This window comes from Theropithecus gelada, chromosome X (assembly GCF_003255815.1).
Source record: "Theropithecus gelada isolate Dixy chromosome X, Tgel_1.0, whole genome shotgun sequence".
Classification (NCBI taxonomy): Eukaryota; Metazoa; Chordata; class Mammalia; order Primates; family Cercopithecidae; genus Theropithecus; species Theropithecus gelada.
In genome coordinates, this window is record NC_037689.1 from 20,660,516 (window position 1) to 20,685,426 (window position 24,911).

A 24,911-nucleotide genomic window follows, 5' to 3' on the forward strand; every position below is an offset into this window, starting at 1 on the left:
TCAGGAGATCGAGACCATCCTGGCTAACGTGGTGAAACCCTGTCTCTACTAAAAATACAAAAAAAATTAGCCAGGCATGGTGGTGGGTGCCTGTAGTCCCAGCTACTCGGGATGCTGAGACAGGAGAATGGCATGAACCCAGGGGGCGGAGCTTGCAGTGAGCAGAGATCGCGCCACTACACTCCAGACTGAGCAACAGAGAGAGACTCTATCTCAAAAAAAAAAAAAAAAGACTGAAACAGGGCATCTTGTCATGAGGATACAAATGGACTACTGCAATCACTGGCCACTGCTTTGTCATCATCTACCTGGAGGGACTGGGACTAGATTTAGCGTGCCAGGCTGTGTTTGGGGCTGTTTTTACCTCTAGGGGATTAAAGGCTGGGTTAGGAAAGAGTCTGGACTGAAATTGTTAAGGTCGTGTCTGTGACCTCAAGACGAACCATTTCACCTCCATGTAATTTATATTTTTACAAAAATACAGTTGAGAAAGCAGTATTATGTTGTGACATACTCACCAGTTTCAGCATCCATGGGCTACCACGACATGTAGCAAAGCATCCAAACAGGCCAAAGACAACAATAGTGGTGCCAGTTCCGATGAGTACATAGGGAGCATTTGTGGAGTTCTCGGCAATAAGGGAGATATAGGTGCCCAGAGTAAGTTTGCCCCAGACTCCAACAGCCAGCAGGATCACCCCAGTGATCTGAAAGAGGGATAGGAGAGTGTGAAGCTATTGCCAAGAGAGGTGACAATCAGCACAGAGCAATGTGGCCCAATCTGAAGACTCAAGTTTCCATGAATAAGATGGTACTTGCTGTAGGATTTCCTGAGCAACGAGAAATGTCAGAGAGTGTTAACTAAAATCATCATAAAGACACTTTGGTTTTTTTCTTTTCCCCAATAAACGTGCCCCTTACATAATCCCATATGCAATTATTGTGTTAATTAGAAGTCAAACCAACAATAAAGAACTTCTTTTTTAAAAAGTGGTTTACAAAGCACATCATACGACAGGTCTGAGAGCCTTCCCCCAGCTGCTGCCTGACACCAAGCTGGGTATAACCCCAGGAAGAATGACAGCTGCCCTCTTTGATGGAATGTGTATACACAGTATACTTTATGGACATTCTGCACAACGTTTTCAGGAACACAGTGATTCCCTTTGACTATTATTGCAGAAATTTCCACAAAAACAAAATATTCCAAATATTTTTGAATCCCTATTGATGTGCTGTCTTAATATTTTATTCAATATAAAACAACAGAAGAATCTGCATAGTTCCTGGAATTAGCTGTAATGCGATTTGCCAAATCCCACTGATCAGTCCAAAAGAAATCCCTATAGCATGTCTAAACTAGAACCCTGCATCAATCAGGCCTTTACTTTATGGGATAGATTCCAGGCTGCATGCTATGCCTAACTCTCCACCCCCTGCAGGCCACACGCCCTGGCAGCTTTAGCTGCTAAAGCCACTGGGGTTGCTTTATGTCTCTAACCATCTCCCAAGCTGGTCTTTCAGGTCACCAATAGCTTAGCAACTCAAACTGACAGCCTTGTAACTGCTACCACTTCTGATACCGCATGAAGCTTGAAAGAAACTTGGGTGTCAAAGAAAGACCATCTCCAGTTTGACCCCACCCTAGAGCCTGATGTCTCATACCAAATGCCTTGGATCCCTGTCTACTTTGCTCACTCAAGTGAGGAGTCAAGGTGAGAAAACTGGAGAGAATTGGCATGATACAAATCAATACCCACCTTGCCAAGGTTTCCCTTGTCAATCAATACATGGCTCCTAATGTCTATGACCACCACCAAATATATGCTATACCATGAATCAAATGTCTGGGCCAGTGAAGATGCTTAGACCTCTCTCCTTTATACTCTGAAAACACTTCCTGTAATTTGGAACCATCAAGCTCCATTATCAGATTATTTTTTGGGGGCAGGACCAAGAATAGTCCATGTACCTTTCACTGCATAAGGTAAGGGTGAGCTCTACCTGTATGGGGGGAGAGGTCAATAAAAACAACTAGAGTTTGGTGACACTTCCCCGCCCCGGCAGCCTGTCTACTTTGTAGAACCCTCACCATGAAGACAGAATTAAAGGTTTTAAATCAGAAAAAGATTGAGGAACTAATGCTACTTTTATTAGGCAAAGATAAACAGTCATGATGCAGTGTTGCGGTGAAAGTGTTTGACACTAATATTTGGGAGAAAGTGGCCCCGTGGAGGTTGACTGCCTTTGAAAAATTCCAATGGAGATGGCCTAGCGAATTAAGAAATCCAAGAAAACCAAGAACACAGATGTTGCCAAGAGTTCTAAGTCCTCTGCTGACACCCGGTGGTTGTTTTAAAAAGTACTTTCCTTGAGCAGCCTCTTCTGCCATACTCCCCCACACGGAAACATAAAATCCTTTTTACCTGCTAAAATCAAATTTTAAGAACCAACTGTCAAGTCATTAGGGGTAAAAATGCAATGGACACTATGTAGAGAAGGACAGTGCCTGTGCCATCTTTTACTAATGCCTAGCACAGTGCCTGGCACAGAGTAAATGCTTACTATTCCATTGGGGAAAAAATTACATTTTTTATTTCTCTGGGTCTTAGAACCTATATTTTATACAACAGAGCTTATCAGATACCAAATACTTACACAACTTCTACATTCAGTAAATACTGCGAGGTGATTTAAAATGGGACCAAAGAGAAATTTCCCCCATACTTTCCACTGTAGCATTATCAGCCTAAGCTGTAAACATCACAATGTAAATGTATTGAACAAAAGCAAAAATTCAGTTAAGCTAGTTGTTGTTTAGGCTGAATATATGCCTCATTCAGAAACTTGCGACTTCATGGTATTGCTCCCAAAGATACAGTAACGCCTCAAATACAAACTGAGCTGCTGCATTCTGTGAACTGCTATTGCTGGTCCTTATTGGAATGTGATTGCTTTAATGAAAATGTATACTGCTAATCAAGTATGACAGTCTGATAACTTATATTTCTGTGACCAATGATTTCATGAAGTTCAGTTACTACCAGAACAAATCTTACATGCAGTATGTCAAAGTTAACACAAATCCTGATTTTAAGGCAAACAGTACCAAGATCATTTTAATGCCTTTTCTCCTTTCATAACATAATGTATCCTAATGCAATCATTGCTTTGTACATGAAGCCTCTCCTCACGTAAGTGCAAAACCTACACCAGTTTGTTAAAATGGTCATAAAATGTAAATTACACAAATATTTCATTTTCAGAAAAAGACTTTTTAATTTCAATAGGTTTTTGGTGAACAAGTGGTGTTTGGTTACATGAATAAATTCTTTAGTGGTGATTTCTGAGATTTTGGTGCACCCATCACCTGAGCAGCGTACACTGTACCCAATGTGCAGTCTTTTATCACTCATCCTGCTCCCACCCTTTCTCCCCAGTCCCCAAAGTGCATTGTATCATTCCTATGCTTTTTGCATTCTCACAGATTAGCTCCCACTTATGAGTGAGAACATACGATGTTTGGTTTTCCATTTCTGAGTTACTTCACTTAGAATAATGGTCTCCAATTCCATCCAGGTTGCTGCGAATGCCATTACTTCATTCCTTTATATGGCTTAGTAGTATTCCATGGGGTGGGGGGGTGTGTGTGTGGACAAAAGCCACTATCATATGTATACATTTTTTCTTGGCTCCTGTCAACACACATTCACTCCACACATGTGCTTTTGCAAGCACCCACAGGAAAGTCATGTCTCAAACATGACTTTTGAACTGAAAAGCAAGGGACTTTTTTTTTTTTTTAAACATCTCTCTCCTGCTGTGAGGTGCAATGAGTAAGTTCAGAGTTCACCAAAGCAATTGTGTGTCTGAGCTCCTCAGAGACCTCAAATCCCTAAATCAATCATCAGCATATATTACCTTTCTCATGGAGGTTTTACTTCTTTCTCAGAAGAATTGATCAGCAAGCAGCCAATGCTGTGGTTCAGTGAGGAAAGAGATAGGAGACCATAGATAAACTACACGACTGGCCTGGTGAAGGACCAGCACCACCTTATATGCTCCCAAATCAACCACAAGCCAGGACGGTAGCCCCAGCAATCCATCAGCAGTAACCAGGCTGAGGCTCTCCCTTTCTTGCTTATTCCCAGCATCTCATTTTCTGTGTGCTTACAACACAGCTCAAAATGTATGGGTAGCAAAGTACCACTAGCTACTATTAATTTAGGCTTGGTGATGAGACAGAATAAAGCTATAATCATGGCATCAGAAAAGTTAGATCAGAACTGAAAAGGCTTTTGTGTGATGATTACTTTAAAATTATACTCAAAGAAAACTTACAGATAGGTTTGGCAATATGCCAAGGGGTATCCAAAATGCTCTGAAACAGACTTACTACGGTTTATTTTCATCCTAAAATGGCTATTAGGGGAGCAAGTAGCCAACATAAACAATTCCCCTTGTTCTTGCCAGGTCATCCTGGCTAATGCTGATAAGTCTCTCTGTGGATCTTGTAGCATCCTGATCTTCAGAGAAGTGCCAGAAATAGAGGACTTCCATTTGCTCACCTGTCCAGAGGCATTTTACTTGAGCCCACTCTGTTTTGTGCATGCAGACCACAGACCTTATGATGAAACTGGTGCAGCTGCTGTGCCAAGTCTGAGTGGGCAAAGTCCTTATTTCCTCTCACTAAATCCTTAATACAAGGTTCATAAGCCCCACCTTCTAAGTGAATATATACACATTATTCTAATGATGACCCAAGTTCATATTTACTATATCATTCAATTAAAGAAAACAAAACAACAAAAATTGAATCACAGAGGTACAAGCTATCAAAAAAGAGACTGCCTACTAAGGAGCCATATGGAATAGAAAGCACTGCATCTAAAAACCAACAAAAAGAAACACACAGGTGACAGCATAGGCAGCAGTCTTAGCTGGATTGCATTTTAGTTGGCCCACAATTCAATCATCCCAGAGGTTTACAGGTTAAGTCCTTCATAGCAACTACACACCGAGGTATTGTGAAATATCCTCCAGAGAATTCTGTAACTCAGAAGAAAATGCATGACACTGAAATTCCATACACATCATCAATAATTAAAATCCACAGTCCTCAGATGTTAGGTTTGAAGAGGAGAAGTACCTGACAAACTATTCTTTTAGCTGATTCTTAGGTGAGTGTGTGTGCCAAGGGGACAAAGAGGAGGAGAAGTCTTTGCACAATGTTGGGACCTGATTAGGTAGAGGTGGAGAAAGTAACCAGAAAAGCAAAGAAACCAACCAGCAGCTTCTATAATGTTGTCATCTTATTTTAAGAAGTAACAGTATGCATCCATTATATTTACAACTTAAGATTTTATTACAAATTGTATGTATACTTAGTGTTTTTAAAATAGACTAAGAACCATAATTTATTGGGATTCTTCACTGGGCTTGAGAACCCATTCCAGATGAGTGGCAGAAAGGGACTCAATAAATTTAAAAGGATGTTAGCTGGGGCCAGGTGTGGTGGCTCATGCCTGTAATCCTAGCACTTTGGAAGGCAGAGGTGGAGTTGGGCGGATCACTTGAGGCCAGAAGTTCGAGACCAGCCTGGCCAACATGGTGAAACCCCACCTCTACTAAAAATACAAAAATTAGCCGGGTGTGGTGGTATGCGCCTGTAATCCCAGCTATTTGGGAGGCTGAGGTGGGAGAATCGCTTGAACCCGCAGGGCAGAGGTTGCAGTGAGCCAAGATCACGCCACTGTACTCCAGCCTGGGTGACAGAGCTTTACTGTGTCAAGAAAGAAAAGAAAAGAAAAGAGAAAAGAGAGAAGAGAGAAAAAAAAGAATGTTAGCTGAGTGTGGTGGCTCACACCTGTAATCCCAGCTGCTCAGGAGTCTGAGACAGGAGGATCACTTGAGCCCAGGAGTTTGAGGCCAGCCTGGGCAACATAGAAAGACCCCCATCTCAAAAAAAAAAAAAAATTAGAATTAAAAATGTTGTAGTTTTGTCATTAATAAGCTGTGTGACTTTGGGCAGATCACCTGATGTTTCTGGGCCTCAGTTCACTCTTCAGTAAAATCAGGAGGTGGAGAAACCTGATTGCCAGTGCTTCCCTCCCAGCTCTAACATTCTGATATAACAAATCAGAACCTCAAACTTGACACACTCAGTCACACTGAAATATATTTATAGCTGTGCCTTTAGGCAAACAAAAGAGAGTTTCTAAGATTCTCCCTGTACCTGATAAACCACCAGCAGCAGGGGTAGGAAAGTTAGCTCATTTCTGGACCTGAAGCCCACTGTTCTGTCAGCTTTCCAAGGTGGCGAGAGGCTCCTGGATAAGAAAGGGTTGGAAGAATGCCCAGCAGGACACGCGTTTGTAGTTTTACACAGACAACTCAAAAATGTATAAGCTCACTAGCATAACAAAAGCTTTACTTTTTATAAGAAGATCCCACTGTTATCAAGACATGTGCTTTGAACTCTCTCTAGGCAAGTATTTTAGCCAATTCAACCTTTTTACTCCATCATTTTTGTCTCTTGTGTACATGTATATGTGTGTACGTCTGTGGGTGTGTGTGTATGTGGAAGATCATACATGTTACATAGCTGAGAGGTTGGTGGTATCATTAAAAAGAGACAGGGAAGTAAAGAAGGGGGAGAGGAGTGAGATAATCTTAAGTGCTGACTTGTTAAAATGGAATCTGAGAACCAATAGGAAATCCAGAGACCATCTGGTCCAGGCTCTGTTTTCTGTTGGGTTTAGGGTGACCAAAAGTCACATAGGCAACATGTTCAGAAGGCAGTTGTGAATGTGGGGCTTGAATTCATGAGTAAGTCAGAGCTGCAGGTGAGGGCTGAGGCCAGAAGTGACAGCTAAGAGAGAACAATGAATCTTAGGAAACAGAAGCAAAAGATGGTGGGAAGGTCAAGGACTAAGGCTTGAGGAAGACTGCCACTAGAACATGAGAGGACAATGCTGGAAGACAGGGGACAACATGGAGACACAAAACAGAGTGGACAAGTCTATGAAGGTGGTTGCCAATACGAGAAGTAGGACATGGAAGAAAGAAACTTTTTCTCCTTTAAAGGTTTATTGGAAACAAGGCCAGGCACAGTGGCTTGTGCCTATAATCCCAGCACTTGGGGAGGCCAAGGTGGGAGGATTGTTTGAGGCCAGGAGTTCAAGACCAGCCTGGGCAACATAGTGAGACCCCCATCTCTACAAAAAAAAAATACAAAAATTAGCCAGGTGTGGCAGCACATGCCTGTAGTCACAGCTACTTGGGAGGCTGAGATGGGAGGATCACCTGAGTCCAGTAGGTCGAGGCTGCAGTGTGCTAAGATTGTACCACCATACTCCAGCCTGGGTGACAGAGCAAGACCTTATTAAAAAAAAAAAAAGACTTACGGGAAACAAAACACCAGCACAATTCATTGACCCCGTGTATACTAATGACCAGACAGGGCACTCTTTTTATTTATGCACCAGTACAGCCCACTGAGATCACATTTTGTATTTTAATATTATTACATCCTAGACTCAATTCATAGACTTCAAGTTTCAGGAGCTAGGTCATGAAGCCAGAGTGATTTGTCACAATCTCTAGCTTCTATTTGGATTTTATCAGGGATCAGATAGCCAGAGTCTAAAATGCAGATTGTCTAACAAGGTCTAACAAATCACAGATGCTTTTGAAAATATGAAAAAGGCTTTGAACAGCACTATGAAAAGTCAGAAATTCTAGCTTTGGCTGTGGGTCTATTACAGTCTCTTCATATGTGTAGTGAAACAACTAATCATTTCATAGGAAATGGCTCCAGGCATGCTGTAAGTCCAGCAAACAATACTTCCTTCTCTAAGTTGCAACCACCAGCTTACACCAGTCATGTTGCATTTCTGTGTCTTCGTTCATCCTTTACAAAGTGGCAGGACTAGCCCCAGGGCCCTTCCAGTGCTAGAGTTCTTTGTTTCTTTGAATTACCAGTGGTCCTCAGAGGGGCAAATATCAAATTCAACTGTTAGCTTGGATGCCAAAGACTGGTCAACAGCATTCACCAAGGTGCTGCACCTGCTGGGCTCTGTATTCAGCCTGGGGAGTTTAGCTAGAGGGTGGCTCAAGGAGGCGGCTGGCTAGAGACTGAATATTCTCTAACGTCCTATAGGCCCATGAAGTGGTAAAAATTGACCCATATGGTGACAGTATTTTCAGAATTAAAAACAGAATCTGAACACACTAGAGATCTTTGAAATTGGCCTGTCACAGAAAATCAGGGCCATACAGCTGCTAAAATAATAATAAATGTCACCTTGTTAAGAGAGCCTTTTACTACTTGAACAACTAAACTCCTTCAAATGAGGCCCACACAGCTCTACCTTATACTTAATTCCATTATTCAACAAATACAGTCACAGAAAATTCCTGAACATGTTATTAGGTACTCTGTATATCGCACTGGGAAAAGAGAAAGAATGGGCACCTCTATTGAATTGGTTTCTCATTTCTTTTATATTACCCTAAAAGGTTATGGACTTTAGGTTTCTTCTCCCTTAAAAACTAAATTCCCCAAAAAAGGCCCAGAAGCAAAAAGAAAAGAAAGAATTTGACAGCACACATATCTGTACGTTGAGAAACATTCTATTACATCAGAGAAGAATGTTAAGGGTAGCTTATTCTGAGCCCCTTGGCGTTACTTTTTCTTTATAAGCATTGTTGAGTTCTCCTATCAAATGTTTAAAACAGGACTTAGGTTTTTGATCTATACTAATAGTGAAGGTCTTGTTTCAACTTTGAGAGTTCAAGAGCATATGAAAGGAAGAAGCAAGCAAACCAGAGGTTAAGACTATATGCATGTAGCTCATACCTCTGGTTTCATGATGGCCCAGATATATAAATAGACATCATATAGGTAAATGCCTATTAGGAATTGGGGCCAGCAAAGCCACTTACCAGGAGATTTATGTACTTAGAAATCAGCACCAGCTGTAGTGGCTAAAGTGACAGAAGCTTAATGTTTGGGGGATTCCCTCTATGCCCCACCTCCTTTATCTTTTGGCACAGTTGAATATACACTGAGGCCATGTGAGTGCCAGGAGCACTAACAGTCTTAGCGCCATTAGCAGATAGCCCACCACCACTGAAGAAAGAGTTATGGCAAGAAACCCCTTCCCTTGCTTCCATTCCTCAGATAACCAGCGCTGTGAAAAGATGGATCGAATTCCACACTAATAAGATAGTTTTAAAAAAGAGCATGTCAGAATAAGCTTATAAACAGGAGCAACATATTAATGTGTGTTGACAGAATGTTTCTACTGACTACACATTTTTCTGCCTTGTATTAATTGTATTAATACCTCAGGATTTTAAGAGTCATGTGGGGAAGGCATAAATCCTTTCCTCCTTTATATTCACCAAAGCCTCAGCCATACCTCGTACCTGATTTTCCAAGACAACATGCTGTTCAAACATTCTGTCTTAATATCCATCTAAACAGAATCACTGCTTGTCTGACAGTGATTCTCAGCCTTCAATTTGAAAGCCACTCATTGTGCCTATAGTACAATGTACCCCTGGAGCATATAGTAGGAGCTCAATAAATACAGAATGAATCTTAGTGACAAGCTCTTCTTCAAATTCAGCTCCCTTTTAGTGACTGTGTCCTTGTGAATTTTGGATGGGAATGAATCTGGAAAAACGAACGGTAACAATTCTTCCATAAATGCCAATCTGACAGCAGCACACTCCTTTCTCATAATTATGTTGAACATATTTGGCTTTCCTGGAGTTCCATTATTTTCGAAAGGGAGAATCTTCTTTGCATAATTTATGCATAGGATTATCATCTTCAAAATACTGAAACCAAAACCATAGTCCTAATAAATACTTTATACACAGGAAGAAGCTAGAACTCAGATGGCAAAAAAAAGTCACTGAATTCCCACGCTTTATGTGGCTTCGCATCGATGGGCTGTGATGGGGTGGGGTGGTTTGAAGAATTCATGCCTCCTTTCAGGTGAAACTGGAGCCAATAAAACATAATGTTAGAAGAGGACCTACTATTAAATGTGGAAAAGCCTGGAAAAGAAAGCATGTATGCAGTGTTCAAGAGCAAGATTCTCATATAAACAGTAAGGTAGGATTCTCCTTTCAATGATCCTAACTTTCTCCTGGGGTGATTTAGGGAAAAAAAAATTAAAAACTTGTATTAGTGACTTAATTCACTTTCCTTTCAACACTCATATGTCCATACTGCATATGTATGTGGTACTGCTACTAAATGCAATGTACAGGGAAAATTCAGATGTCTAATGTTGACAGAGCACTATGAAAAAAATAACTTTAAGGTAATAGTAATATGTTTTTGGCCCCCCAAAAATCGGACATTTCAGAAAAACACAAAGAGGACACTTCACCACTTCTACCACTAGGCCAAGCCTCCATCTCCCCTTGCATCCACCCTTGTCCCCATTCTCTATTCAACACAGCAGTTGAGGTGATCCTGCTGAAACCTAAGTCCAATAATATCATGACTTTGCTCAAAATCCTCCCACAACATTTCATCTCTCGGAGAGAAAGTCAACGTTCTTATCCTGGCCTGCAGGCCCTACTTGACCTGTAGCCCTCACTGGTTCACTCTGCTGCAGCCTCACAGGGCTCTGTGCTCACCCTCAACACTCTTGGCATGCCCTTGCCTCAGAGATTTCATACTTGCTCTTCCATCTGCCTGGAATTCCAAGATCTCTCATTTCTTCAAGTCTCTGCTCCTCCATGAGCCCTTCCCTGATGACCCTATTTGAAACCAGAATTCCACTCCCCCACAGGGCTCCTGCTTTATTTTTCGCCATTCCACCTATCACCTTTGTACACTATTTACCTTACTCACTTCATCTCCCAAAATGAATGTTAAGTTCTGTGAGGGCAGGATTTTTGTCCTCTTCATGGGTGTATCCCTAGGGCCAAGACGAATGCCTGCTCATAGGAGGGGCTCAGTAAATATTTGCTAACTGACCAAATACAAGACCGCAGGCAGGTAAGTAAGTATGAGCTTTGGAGGCATAAAGTCTATTGTCACTAGCACTGCATCAAGGAGGCTAAATGGTGCGCCTGACTACTTACTGTAAGGCCCTGGCAGTTGCACTCAGATAAAAACCTGTTCTTTGGCCAATTGCTTCTAATCCAGCACATTGCTTCATAAATGTCTGCATTTGGCCACAAGCGGGACTAAATGAGAAAGCATGGGAATGGTTCCTTCTAATCCATCACCACTAATAGAAAAGTAATTTGAAGCTCTAATATCCTATAACTCTATAAGGTCTGTAGCTGATGGTTAGCAGCCAAGATAATGAACAGCATTTATGTAAGATTTCCCTCTCTCTTAAAAAATGTACAACTGAGGTGCTTACTATCTATGTGCCCTGCACTATGCTAAGTGCTTTAATGCTTTATCTGGCTCAATCCTCTTAATAACCCTATGAAACATGCCCAAGGTCATTGCCACTGAATGGCAGAACAGTTACTCAAAGCCCTGACCCTCCACCACTGCTTTCTTTTAATGTCGTCTTTAGCCTGTCTGTAGAAGGTTCTTTCCCTTCAACTCCTTACTCCTAACTCTTCCACAAGAAGAGTTCATAAGCCAGCGTCATCCATCCTGGCACTGATTTGTCCTTGAATCAACCCTGAGAATTTGGCTGCCATAATTAAAAATAAATAAGATCTATAGGCATGGCCAATAATTCATTTATTTTAAAAGGCTATCTATTATTTCCCTCCTTCCAGCAGGTAAATCTATAGAAATGAAAGCATGTTCCACTCCAAGCTATAGTTTGATACTTTAAAAGCCAGTATGGGAAATAAAGATCTTCATGTATATGTCGAGGTGAACCAGAAATGTTCAGTATCATAAGCACCAGGAACAAACCTGTGGGAGGACTGATCTGAAGAACCAATAAAGCTTGACAAACATATGGAAAACTGTAGTGTCTTGAGTATTGGTTTTCCACCAAGCACATTGTAAAATGAAAGCTTAAGAAACTTAAGTACTCTGGTTTGGGCCCTGAGAAGAGAAACAAGAGGCCACAGGTACAACATACATGAGGAGAACCCACTCTGAAACTGTGGAATTGCCTTTCAAAGTAGCTCTAACCAAAAGCGATGGGCTGAGTCACCAGATAAGGCAGCTGCATCATATCTGCTCACCCCACAGCCTGGGAGGGGGATTTGATTGGTTGTTCACGAACGAAGGGCACAGTCTGGAAACACAGTTAACCGTGTATATGTGTGATAAATGACATTTATTGAGCAGTACCGTGCTCCTTATACGCTTCATCACATTTATTCTTAATCTCTGTTTCGCAGATGAAAACCTGAGGCTTTCGGTTGTTGACTTTCAGCAACTTGCTCAAAGTCACAAGGCGAATAAGTGGTATAGCCCAGAGTCCAATTTCTGTCCAACTCGAAGGCAGTTTTCCTGGTCATTAGGATACTCTGCCTCTTGCGGCAGTGTAAGTAACAGCAGTCAAGGCCAAGGGCTGACTTCCTCTATCCAATATTACCCAGTCACTGACCCTCTCCTCTAGGTAGGTGAGCGCTAAAGAGAAGCCTGGTCTTCTTTATACTGCCTAAGGGCTTCCTATAAGTGAGCTATGAGGAAACCAGTACCCTGAACCAATTTCCACAGCGAGGTTTCTTGGGCACTTTCTAATTGTCAATAGCCAGGAAACATGGGTAAAGGCAGAGTGGGAAGAAATGGACTCTACAAACTGACCCTGGGGGCGCTGGCCTTTGCCATTCTCCTTTCCTGGGCTGGACCCTCCCGTGCCCCTTATTGGGCATGCTCCATTTTATGAACTGGGCTGTGTTCCGGGTTATTTATACATTACTTGTTTGAAACTCAAAAGGTATTTTTGTTGAGAAACCGTGTTATACATGGTGGCTTGTTTCTAGGCCAGTCCTCAAAAATCTATATTTAAGCCAGTATTAGGGAAAGTTATAGGGAAACAGATTTTTGGCTCATTACAAGGAAGAACTTTCTAATAATAGGCACTGCCCAAAATGGCGTGGGTTGCCTTGGGAGGGTTACCTTATAACAGAAGGTAAACAGCTTTCTGGGCAGCCCCATAGAGGCTCTGGATACAACCATGGGACAGAAGTCCTATGGCTGGAAATCCAGCAGGAAGGGCTAAGTTGCACTGTTTTTCAAAACCTGTTCTCATTCTGACTATTGTCCCAGAAGCCTTGTGCTAGCCAATTGGCTAGCCTTTGCTAGCCAATTATCTCCCTGGATTTTCATACACGGATGAATAGGAGCTTTAACAGCACAGGAACTGGGGAAACCATTTTCCCAGATCTGGAGTTTCATTTCCTTTGATCTTCAAAGGAAGCGATAGGTCATATAATTTTGTCACATTAAGAGCAAGAGAAAAGCCTGTTCAGTGTAATGGGGCTGCAATGAAAACGAGCTGTGTTCTTTAAAAGAGGATATGGCACTGGAAGAAGTATTTGCCTTATTATTTTAATTCTTCTATTTTCCATAAGCAAATACACTCTACATCGCTTAGAGTCAGAAATCCTGGATGACTTTAAGAATCAGTGAAGCTTGTTAAAGATAAATTTACAAAAGCTATAGGTGCAACCTTCATACTTTTCACACATAGACAAGGATTCTGTCAAAAACCTGACGTGTATTGGAACTAAAAAGAGGAAGTGTCTAATAAGGTGCTATTAGTAATGGCATATTGCACCAGAGATCTATTCCTATAGAAAATTACATAGCTCCTTACATTGCTATGGGGGCAAATACAACTCCACTTTGGACCCTGAGGCAGCACAACCATCAAGCTTGCTCCTGCAGGATACATGCGGGGCTCTACCTGCTCAGCCCTCCTGCCCCATCGCTGCCCTGCCAGGTCCTACCTGCTTTTCAAAGCACAACGAAGATGTCCTTTCCACCAAGAGGCCTTTCCTGACACTCAAAGACAATAATCATTTCATCCTTTTCTGAATGTGCTTAAGATTTTCCACATACCTCTTATGACTGACATTTTTACCTTGTATTCTAAGACTTTGGGAACACCTTATCTGAATCCCCAGTCATCTGCTCCCTGAAAAGAGATGAGTCCCTCATGGGGATTGTTATTAACTGTGTGTGTGTGTGTGTGTGTGTGTGTGTGTATATAAAAATCACATTTCTGATAATGAAATACGACCAGAAAGAGTGCTTTGATTGCAAATAGTTCTCATCAAGGACATGACGGCATTTTTCTTTGGTTTCTGAGGTTGCTAAGAGGGCATGAGATGGGAGAGGTTGGGCAGGGAGCCTGACATGTAAAAAAGGCTAGAGAGATGCAATAGTCAAGTTTGGAACCAGCATCAAAGGCTGTTGCATTCCTTCTACATTGTGCTTAGAAACAAATATGACTGTTGTGGTCTTAGACAAATGAGAAGTCCAGAAAAGTATAACCTGGTAATCAGGTCCCTCAACTCAAAGTCCAGTGATGTAAGCCTCTTCCTTCCCCAAGAGTCACCAAAACAACTTATTTTAGAAAGCTAAGGCTTCTCAGCAAGAAGCAGAAATCCTTCCCCTCTGACAGTGTCAGCTGAAAGTGACTGGCCCGGAGACCATACCCTCTTTTAAAGAACTCTTTAAAGCAGCAATGAAGGGGCTAGAATGGTTGAGCCCACCTGTGCTACACACAAGTTATGGCCAAGGTCATGCTTTCCTGGGCAAAGGAAAGCCACTGGCTCTTACCATATGTCTTCACTCACAGCCAAGGGCTGTCTGAAGCCCTGGCATACACTGTGAGTGACTGTGACCAAGGACTGCACTGGCTTGCTGGTAGGATGGACCAGCAGGCACAATGGCTATATTCTGACCTCTTACATCAATTGATATTATTTTTACTAAACCGTTCTCTCAACTCATTTTGCCTCCCATTGTTCAGACGTAAAGTATCTTAACCACAGATCATGTGGCTACTAGCAAGAGATGATACAAGCCACCTTGAGCAAGGGGCTTCCTGAGGGCCACGGGCATCTTGTGGGAAGCACAAGCCGCTGGCACTTCCTGGGACAGGAAGTCAGAGGAGCTACCCTTCTATAAGCCAGGGCTCTGGGATGTACCTCTCTTGCACATCAGCTGCATTCTTCTCTATCTATGCACACTGGCTCTCTCTGTACAAAGGCCTCCCACTAGGGCATTCCCGATTCAAACATCCAACAGAGACTGATGAGCAGCCTTGAATATTAATTTCAAATTCATGGAAGAGAGAATCTGAGGGACCCGTCTCAGGTCAGGTGACCTCTCGGAAGCCATCAGCTGTGATGAGGGCAGGGCCATGTCCCAATGCCCCATCTTATCAGCAAGTGCTAGGAGAACAGATGGTCAGAAAAGGCAGTGAGCCGGGCAACCCACTGATTAACATGCCCGTCACTGTGGGACTTGGCTCTCCCTTTCCTCCTGAAATAAAGGATAGGGACTGTGAAGCAGCCTATGTGTTCAGCCTGACTTTAAACACTGCATCCTGTACAGCATCAGAAAACTGTGGTGATAGACCTGTTAACAGCACAACCCTTTGTCCCAAAGGGACCCTGGGGAAACCCAACTCAGGTAGCCACAAGCAGCCTGTACCAGCAAGGGAACAGAAGCTCTGGTTGGCTAACCAGGGGGCCTAGAGGGAGGGTGCAATACTGGCAACTCCCAGGAGGCCAGACCCTTCCCTCAGCTCCTCCCAAAAGAGTGGCTTAGGTCCTTGACCACATAAGGCTGCATGCCAAGTGACTTCAAATAAATGAAGACACTAGCTTGAAGGAATTGGCTTGTTGCCAAACTCACTGTACTCTATGGACCATTCAAAGTAGGTCTCTCCTAAATGTTCCAATGGCACTGGTAGGATCCTTCGGATATCCTTTCACCGTCACCAAGCCTCTCACCACATCTGGAACCACCACCCCCCTTCTGACTTGGGAGCTCAGCAAGTGGCTAACATTACTGCAGTAGGGACTCTTCCCATGCAAGAATGAGGGCTTGGCGGTCACGAGAAATGTATCATTGTGGACAATACAGCATAAGAAGAGGTGTCACACTGTGTCACAGTCTGTTAACATACTCATTTGGGGTGAAGAAAGGGCCTAAGGACCAAGAGTATATAAAATAAGTGCCTTCCAAAATGCTAGAGGATATTCATAAAAATAAATGTTTAAAAAGTAAGTAATATAGTAAATTAAAAAGCAAGCAAATTTGGGATTACACCAGGGACCCTCCTTACCTAACAGGAATAACATAATATTGGCATCTGTTACTTCTTCTTCTTTTTTTTTTTTTTTTTTTTTCGAGACAGAGTTTTGCTCTTGCCGCCCAGGCTGGAGTACAATGGCATGATCTCAGCTTACTGCAACCTCCGCCTCCCGGGCTCAAGCGATTCTCCTGCCTCAGCCTCCAGAATAGCTGGGATTACAGGCTTGTGCCCCCATGCCTGGCTAATGTTAAAATGCAGATGTCTGGCTGGGTGTGGTTACTCCCGCCTGTAATCCCAGCACTTTGGGAGGTTGAGGCAGGAGGATTGCTTAAGGCCAGGAGTTTGAGACCAGCCTGGGCAACACAGTGAGATCCTGTCACTGAGACAAAAATTTTACAAATTAGCCAGGCATGGTGGCACACACTTGTAGTCCTAGTTACTCCAAGGGTGAGGCAGGAGAATCACTTGAGCCCAGGAGTTTGAGGCTACAGTGAGCTATGATTGTGCCACAGCACTCCAGCCTGGGCAACAGAGCAAGATCCCACTCTAAATAATAAATAAATGTAAATGCCTGAACTAAGCTACAGCGATAGAAATCCTAACAGTGACTGTCCGTGAAGTGGTCAGGAATGATAGGAGGGGACACATGTGGTGATGCAAATAATCTTTATTTTGATTGCAGTGTATTGTGAGGGAGAACCTCAAAACACAAGCAGAAAAAGAATAAGTGAAAAATGTTATTATATAATAATTAGAGACAGCAGGAGGAAGAAAAATGACTCTGGGATTTTATGCAACAAGTGAAATTAAAATATCCTCTAACATTTGTAAGCTGCTTTATAGTTTATAAAGTATATTCATTCATAAAATTGCATTTAATATTCATAATAATCCCATGAGGCTCACATAATTAGGATACCCATTGCAAGATGACAGTGCAGGCTCAGAGAAAGTTAAGTATTGCCCTATGTCCCATAGTCTGTTAGGGACCAAGACAAAGCAAAAACCCAATGTCCTTAATCATAGGCCAAGTCATTTTGACTACACTATGCCAGGAACTTTTATAAGTTAGTTTTCTTGGTTACTTGGTATAGTTCATTGTATTTTGTGTATCTGACTTGTGCTTAATCTGGTTCTCTACACTGCAAGCTCCCCTGAATAATGAATTTATTAACATTATCCAAATGTATAGGAACCAGGGTTGACAAGCTGCCGGAACCACAGGACTCGATCAATCTGTGACTAACATCCAGCATCTTGGACTCTTTCATAATCAAACCATGAGAATGAGGACTAAACATCACAGGGCTAAAATAAAGCCTGTTCAATTAATGCTGCCACAATTATGTTGCTTTGCAGATTACAGTTTCAATTTGTCTTGAAACTTCACAAATGTCCATCTTGTCCTCTTAATAGCATGCAAACAATTGAGGTTAGGGACCAAATCATTGTGTTTTACATTTCCAGGAGCACCCAGTATGGTGTCCTAAATATAGTACATACTCAATAAATGCTTATTTTATCAGTATGTTTGGTACCTTCTAGAAAGTAATAGTGTCAAAAATAGAATTCTGTGACACAAAATTTTGTATCACAGACAAGGCCGGGCATGGTGGCTCATGCCTGTAATCCCAGCACATTGGGAGGCCAAGGCAGGTGAATGACCTGAGGTCAGGAGTTCCAGACCAGCCTTGCCAACATGGTAAAACCCCATCTCTACTAAAAATACAGACTAAAAGATATTTCAGTAAAACTCAGGACAAATGTACCATGAGGGTTTATGTACTAACTGCATGTGTTCTATCCCTTTAATCAAAGTGGGGGAATAATTTTACAGAGCTTAACTAAAGGATTGTAACTAGCAAAACTAACCAGTAGAAACTTCTGTGTTAAAAGAATAGTGAGCATACTTTTTTTTAAAGTATGCATTTTTGGGTGAATATAATTAGAAGAAAATCTATAGGCAGCACAGCCCTCTCCAAACTTTGATGCCTATTTTCTCCCCTAGTGTACCCCTCATTCTCACTGAAAGTCAGATGGCTTTCAGGTTGAGTTATCTTAAAAGATACACATTAGCACCGTTCTTCCTAAGTGGAACACTGGGAAATTTAAGCTCTGACCTCATTGAGGGACCATGAACTGAGACAACCTGTTTTCCCGTGGCCACCAGTATCTGGCAATATGAAGACACAAATGTCCCAGATGTACAGATAAAAGCAATGAAGTACATAATTGCACCTGTGTTTGTACATTCTCGTTCTTAAAGGCAGAATTTTAAAATAAATATCATCCCTAAATTCTATCACCTTAATGCAATTTTTGAAATTTGGGGACTTTCCACTCCACGTGAATGCATATGATTACAGCATGTAAATTACACATCATCATTCACTTGAACAAGGAAGTAATTAGAGCTTCTCAACTTTCGGTAAGCATAGCTGATGCCCTCCTTTAAGATTATCTGGCATTTCACAAGTTCTTCCAAGCAATGGTAACTGCAAGCGCACTTTCTCCAACTACATACACCTCCCTCCTTTGGTTTCTGACACGCCCCTGCTAAGAACCCCTGTTTTACATGCACTCACTGCTCCTAATATTTCTACTCTATTCCACTGCCACTTCAGGGAAAGAGTAAAAACCAACACTACCTTCACAAAACCCCACAGCTACACACATTAATATTTGTAGGAGCCAACCCTGCAACAAAATTTAGTAACCAAAGCCATAGCCACATCCTGTCTGCCACAAAATCCTGCAGCCTTTCTTTCTTTAATGAACGTGTAAAAGATATTATAGAAAAGCTCTATGGTATTGGATCTATACTTTTTGCCAGATGACTTTTTCCAACGTTTTAATGTATTTACAAGTTTTTTTTTTTTTAACAGAAAGTACACCAACTATTACTAGTTTAAAAACCAGAGTTTTAAGTCTGTCTGACCAATAAGTCTGGAATTTACCAGGTCAGTAATTCACTGCCAGGTAATTGACAAGAAGTACCTTAACTTAAACATAAATTGTGCAGGCACCCAGAAAACAACTCTATACTTTCAGGTGCCTCATGTGTAAACTGACTATTATTTCATAGTGCTGATGAAAGGTTTAAATAGATAATTTCTCTAACATACTAGCCAGGCATTCAGGCCTGGTAAACAGGAAATATCAAACAAAAGCAGTGGTTTTCCCATTGTTGTTTTTATTATTTATGTTATTATTGAGTGCTTCCAAGTATTTCCACAGCCATGCATGCTACCAAGAATCTGTACTGTCCAAAATCCTTTTATGTTCTGAATTGCCTCCTGAAAGAGTCTGTCTTTCTGTTAAGCTTCTAGACAATTATAAATGCAGAGGTTTGCTCTGGCTTTGGGGAAAAGTAAGTGTCGTTTTGCAGCTAGAAAATACTAATCTCCTTACTTTCTGCAGAGCCCCTTCTATGCTCACTGTTTAAAAGAAAGTTTGCTGTCATTAGCTATCATTTTCTTTTTCTTCCTTCAAATAATCCCTTCAATACAAATTTAATTAATTTGGAGACGGGGGTCTTGCTATTTTGCCCAGGCTGGGCTTGAACTCGCCATCTTCCCATCTCAGTCTTCCAAGTAGCTGGGACTACTGGTGCACAGCTTTGTCATTCATTTGCAAATCAGCAAGAGCAGCTGTTTTAAATTGAGCTCTTGGAAGAGGCATAAAATTTGTCAACTCCTTTGTTTGCAGGTCTGCCATAGGATTACTGTGGGGACCCTGTCAAGGGGGACAGACCCAGCCAGGAAGCAATGGGCTCACAAAGCAGCAGAATTAGAAGCTTCTGGGAATTAGCAAGGGCTCGAGGCTGCCCCTATCCCCACGCCAGCCAACTGAAGTGATGCCACACATCATAGTAGCAACGAGCAGCCTGAGTAGGATCAAACTGGTGTTGGTGTATGAGTGCAGATGGGTGGAGTGACTTCACTGCAAATACTGATGTCATGACATTTTCTAAACCCTCACTGTATACCACATTAGATATCACCGTCAGCAGCAAGACAGTGAGGGGCAGGAGGCCACAGTGGCTATGAGAGAAGGCTTAGGGGTTGTCTTCCTGGGTTAGAATAATCCTGTTCTATACCACTTACCAGCTGGGAGACCTTTGGCAAGTGACCTGTGTGCATTCCCTCATCTGTAACGGGGAGTCAGTGATGATCAAGTACCTACCTGACAAGGCTGATGGGAGGATTAAACAAATTGATATATATATATATATATAAAGTACTTGGAATAACACCTGGTACATCAGAAGCATTCAATCAATGTTAGCTACTATCTTCATCAACATCATCTCCGAGTCCAACCCTCACAATTTTACAAATGAAAAGATTGAGGCTTGGAGAAGCAAAATATTTGCCTAAGATAACACAGGGAGTTAGAGGCAGAGCCAGGACTAGAATCCACGTCACTTATTCATCCCTACAGATCGCTTCAAAATGTCACCTTTAAAGGCCTCTAAACAACTTCTATTATGGATGGGGGTTGGGGAGTGTAAAAGAGTTCCTGGGGAACAAGGTCAGCCTTATCAGGACTGTATATAGTGACAATACTTAATTTATTCTGAAAATCAAAATTCATTAAGGAAATGCAAAAGATATAAATCAAAAGGGACACTCATTATCTGAAAAAACAAGCTATGGTAAACTACATCAAGATTTATTTTGATACTAGTGTGCTTTCTCCTCATTCCCAATCAACTCTCTGGTCACACAGGGTTGAAATAAAGATTTAACATCCTAGATTGTCACCAAAACAACAGTGCTGCTATTCCTTAAGCTCAAGGTCAGAAGAATCAGCACGTCTCAGCAAAATGTTCCCCCAAACAGGTGACTCAGAATAATTTTAGCCTATACATCACCTGCTGAAACAAAACCTCTCTCCTGTGCATAGTTTACTGAGGTCAGCGCAGTTTGGGAAGAAGGGGGAGTTTGGGCCCCGTTAATTTTATTATACCCACTGAAGCCATCTATCCCGCACTGAAAGCAACATTCATAGTGTCAGAGTGAGAGAAGCACAGGGCATTGTCAGGATTCCATAAACCCCAGAGATTTACTTTGTTGGTCTTTTACAGGCAAGATACCACCCTTTCTGGCCCTCCTTCCCATTATCTCTCATTCATTACCACCAAAGCAAAAACTAGTTTGTTTTATTTTATTTTTTTAATTTTTTTTTTGAGACGGAGTCTCACTCTGTTGCTCAGGCTGGAGTGCCGTGGCACGATCTCGGCTCACTACAAGCTCTGCCTCCCAGGTTCACGCCATGAGTAGCTGGGACTACAGGCACCCGCCACCATGCCCAGCTATTTTTTTTTTTTTTTTTTTTTAAGTAGAGATGGGGCTTCACCGTGTTAGCCAGGATGGTCTCGATCTCCTGACCTCATGATCTGCCCACCTTGGCCTCCCAAAGTGCTGGGATTACAGGCGTGAGCCACCACGACTGGCCCTGACTTAAATTTTTAAAAATTTCATTCCTTAACTATACTTAGTGCCCTTGTAACTGATCTTTTTCCTGTCACACCCAACTTCCATTCTAACAATTTTGCTTTTCTTAGTAAAATTGGGGAGATTTTAGTTTAATATAGGCTAAATCTCAATTTGATGTTTTAGTAGTAAGTACTTTCTGCCGAGTCTTAGCTACCAACCACATTGCAGACACATGCCCCCTCTTGTGGCTTTTTTTGCTTTATTTACACATCTTCTTTTATATTTATTTGAACAAACAGCCCAACTGTATACCTTCGTTCATACTGAAAAGCCCTCCTCCTCAACTATTAATGTTCTACCCATCCTTTATAGCTCGATGCGCGGTTATATCTTCTCCCAGGATTTAAATCCCTTATACTCAAATCTGATGCTGCAACAATACCCAATAAGCTGCAGCCCCCTTCCCAACCTATCATGTAATTTTGTGTCTTTCCTCATCATCTGCCCGGATATTTAAGAAACTTTGCTAAGGACCCATTGTGCAAGTTTCCCCACTCTCCCTCCAATTCTTCCCCAGCAGAGGTTCTCTCCCCTTTCGGGCTGCTGGTCACTGACACCATCATCATCACTATCACCACAGCATACAAAGCACTGCCATGGGCTAGGAACTCTTGGAAGCATGTACCAACTTATTCAATCCTTATGATAATCCTACCTCATGGGAGATGAGGAAATGGAGGTAAGGAGTGGTTAAATAAACTGTCCAAGATTACATGATCAGGAAATGCCAGGGTCAGGATTTGAACCCAAGCAGCATCACTGCAGTCTATGCTTTTAACCACTGTCCTCCAGCTGCTTACTCTCGTAGCTGTTTGTATTATGTGATTACACTCTATCTTAATCATTTACATGTGCATCTTCTCAGTAGCAGGAGCCTTGGTTAGGTCAGAGGTTGTTTCTTATTGAATCTTTCATCCTCTGAATTTTGCTGCATTTAAGTCCATTTCTCTGAGCACCAAAGATTACAAAGGCCACTGTTTATAGTCATTTATTCCTTCCTTATTTGTTTCGTGTGTTTAGGTCTTTTCTCTCTAACTAGATTTTAAACTCTCAACGAGTAGAGACAACCCCTCAGCTTTTTCTGAGTCAACCTCGGTACTCAGCAGAGTAATGAGCAAAGCATAATTGTCCTATAAATACCCACTGGGAGATTGGGTGGCTTTTTTCCTCTCATGATGGTATTGTCCACTTGTCCTTATTCAACATTATTTTGTTGAGTTTTTCAATTAGTCACAGTCACCCCGAATCCTAAGTTCAATCTTGAAATGTCCTAGCCACAGCTGCTCAATTTAATCATACAAATAACCTCGAGGTGTGCTCCCTTTAATCTCTGGGAACCACTGCAGACAGGGTCAAAGAGAAGCTGCAAATTCACTCTGGCAACACAAATGCACACCCCAGAGCATGCTGGAAACAGAAAAACAGAAATTGTTAATGGCTTTCAGGAGAAACATGACAAGTATCTACTGTAAAAGGAGGAGAGCTCTTTGTACCTAAGTGAAATAATGATTTTATACTTTGTAATGAAAATGAAGAGGCAGTAGCAGCATGAGGCATCAGCTAGTGGAGAAAGGCTTCATAAGGCCTGAGAAAAAATGGTAAGAGGACTTTCCAAAAGACTAGAAGGAGGAGATTCCAGGAGAAAAGCATTTCTTCTTTCCTTTTCTGGTACCTATTTACTCTCCCTTTCATTCTACCTTTGCTGTGATCTTGGCTAAGATCTGTGAGCCTCAACCTCCAATCTGCAAAATGAAGACAATGTCTGCACCATGGGGACAAAACGGGAAAGCACCGTGAAAATTACACACCATCAGACAAAATTCAGATCTTATTGGCTGTGAGAGTTTGAAGGAGTACATGAACAAAATTTAAAGAAAGGATCAGAAGGTGAATTAAGAGGGGAGAGTGAAAGGAAGGAGGAGGAAAGAGTCACATAGTTCTTTTCTATAGATTTCAGTTTCAGGGTACACCAGAGAAGGGCATCATGGAGAGAACCCCACTATTGGGTAGAGATGTCAGAGGACAGCTACTTCCTTCAGAGAGGGGTTTGGACTCCTTTCATCATAGTTAACTCTGTCAACGCCACCCTGAAGGTCAAGATAAGCAATAATAGGTTCAGCAAGTTAAGAACAACATACATGCCTTCCCAAGGGAACTTGCATTACTAGTATCATACAGTTTTCTTTGTTCTTCAACTACAAACACACACCTGGAAGGGAAAAGCTTCACTTGAGAAAGTTCAAAGCCTCTCTTCAGAGCCGTAGACAGCAGAAATTCTTAGAGAGGGGGCTGCACTCTGGGCATTAATCATGCTGCAAACATACTTGAGACCTCCCACTGGGAGGCTGTGGACCAAGTATCCAAGGCCAAGATTCTACACACAAATCCTCTAGCAGAAAGACTGAGCACAGACTTTGGCTTGTAATCTGACCAGGCACAAAACCCAGCTCCCATGAATACCTAACAGAGGACCTTGGGCAAAGCGTCCCTTACCTCATGTAAATGAGGGTAACCAATCTCACAGAGGTGTGGTGGGTATTAAATGAAATATAGCTAAAGTGCTTAGTATTGTGCCCAAAACATACAAGTGCTCAAGAAATGTACTGCTAACCACTGTTATTCACCCTCCAAAGCAGAATCAGCCTCAGCTCATAGGAAGATGTCTCCTACTTAATGTGATTTGAGAAGCATGAAATAGATCTTTCCCCAATCTTTCCTTCCCACACAGTAAATGCCAGACTTCTTACAATTTCATTTTAAACGCATATTCTGTAAATGTTAGCATTTTAAGAGAGAAAATACCTTTAAAAGGCAACAAAATAGTGACTCTTCTTAATGAACATGTGATTTAATCAAGTCAGCCTTGGCAAGGGGAGGAAGGGCTTGCTTGTTGAGGAGATGTCCACTGAAAGTCTCTCTCTCATCACAAACAGAAAATGTCCAGGCTTCTCCTTGAACAGTAAATGCTATGGACAAAGAGCTTTGGGGTAAAGTCGGCCTGGGTTCCATTTCAGGCTTTGTCAGATAGGTAGTAAGTACCTAGCTGATTTGAGTACAATCTCACTGAGTCTCAGTTTCCATATCTGTAAACACAATAAGATGCAATCTTGGGAGTTGCCCTTTTGTTCTCATATTTCACTATTATGATATTTATGAGTTTTGAAAGGGGGTGAGGAAGAGG

General features: G+C 41.9%; 1 protein-coding gene across 4 annotated transcripts in view; it reads right to left on the reverse strand.

Annotated features, from left to right (window-relative positions):
- TSPAN7 (tetraspanin 7) overlaps positions 1-24,911 on the reverse strand; it is a 117,235-nt gene that overhangs the window by 22,197 nt on the left and 70,127 nt on the right. For 3 of the 4 annotated variants that reach the window (XM_025371953.1, XM_025371952.1, XM_025371955.1), the window contains one exon: positions 519-707. In XM_025371953.1, coding sequence (XP_025227738.1) covers positions 519-707 — 189 coding nt within the window. Of the gene's footprint in view, positions 1-518; positions 708-18,946; positions 18,997-24,911 lie in introns of all 4 variants that reach the window. The other variant, XM_025371954.1, reaches the window with a different exon arrangement.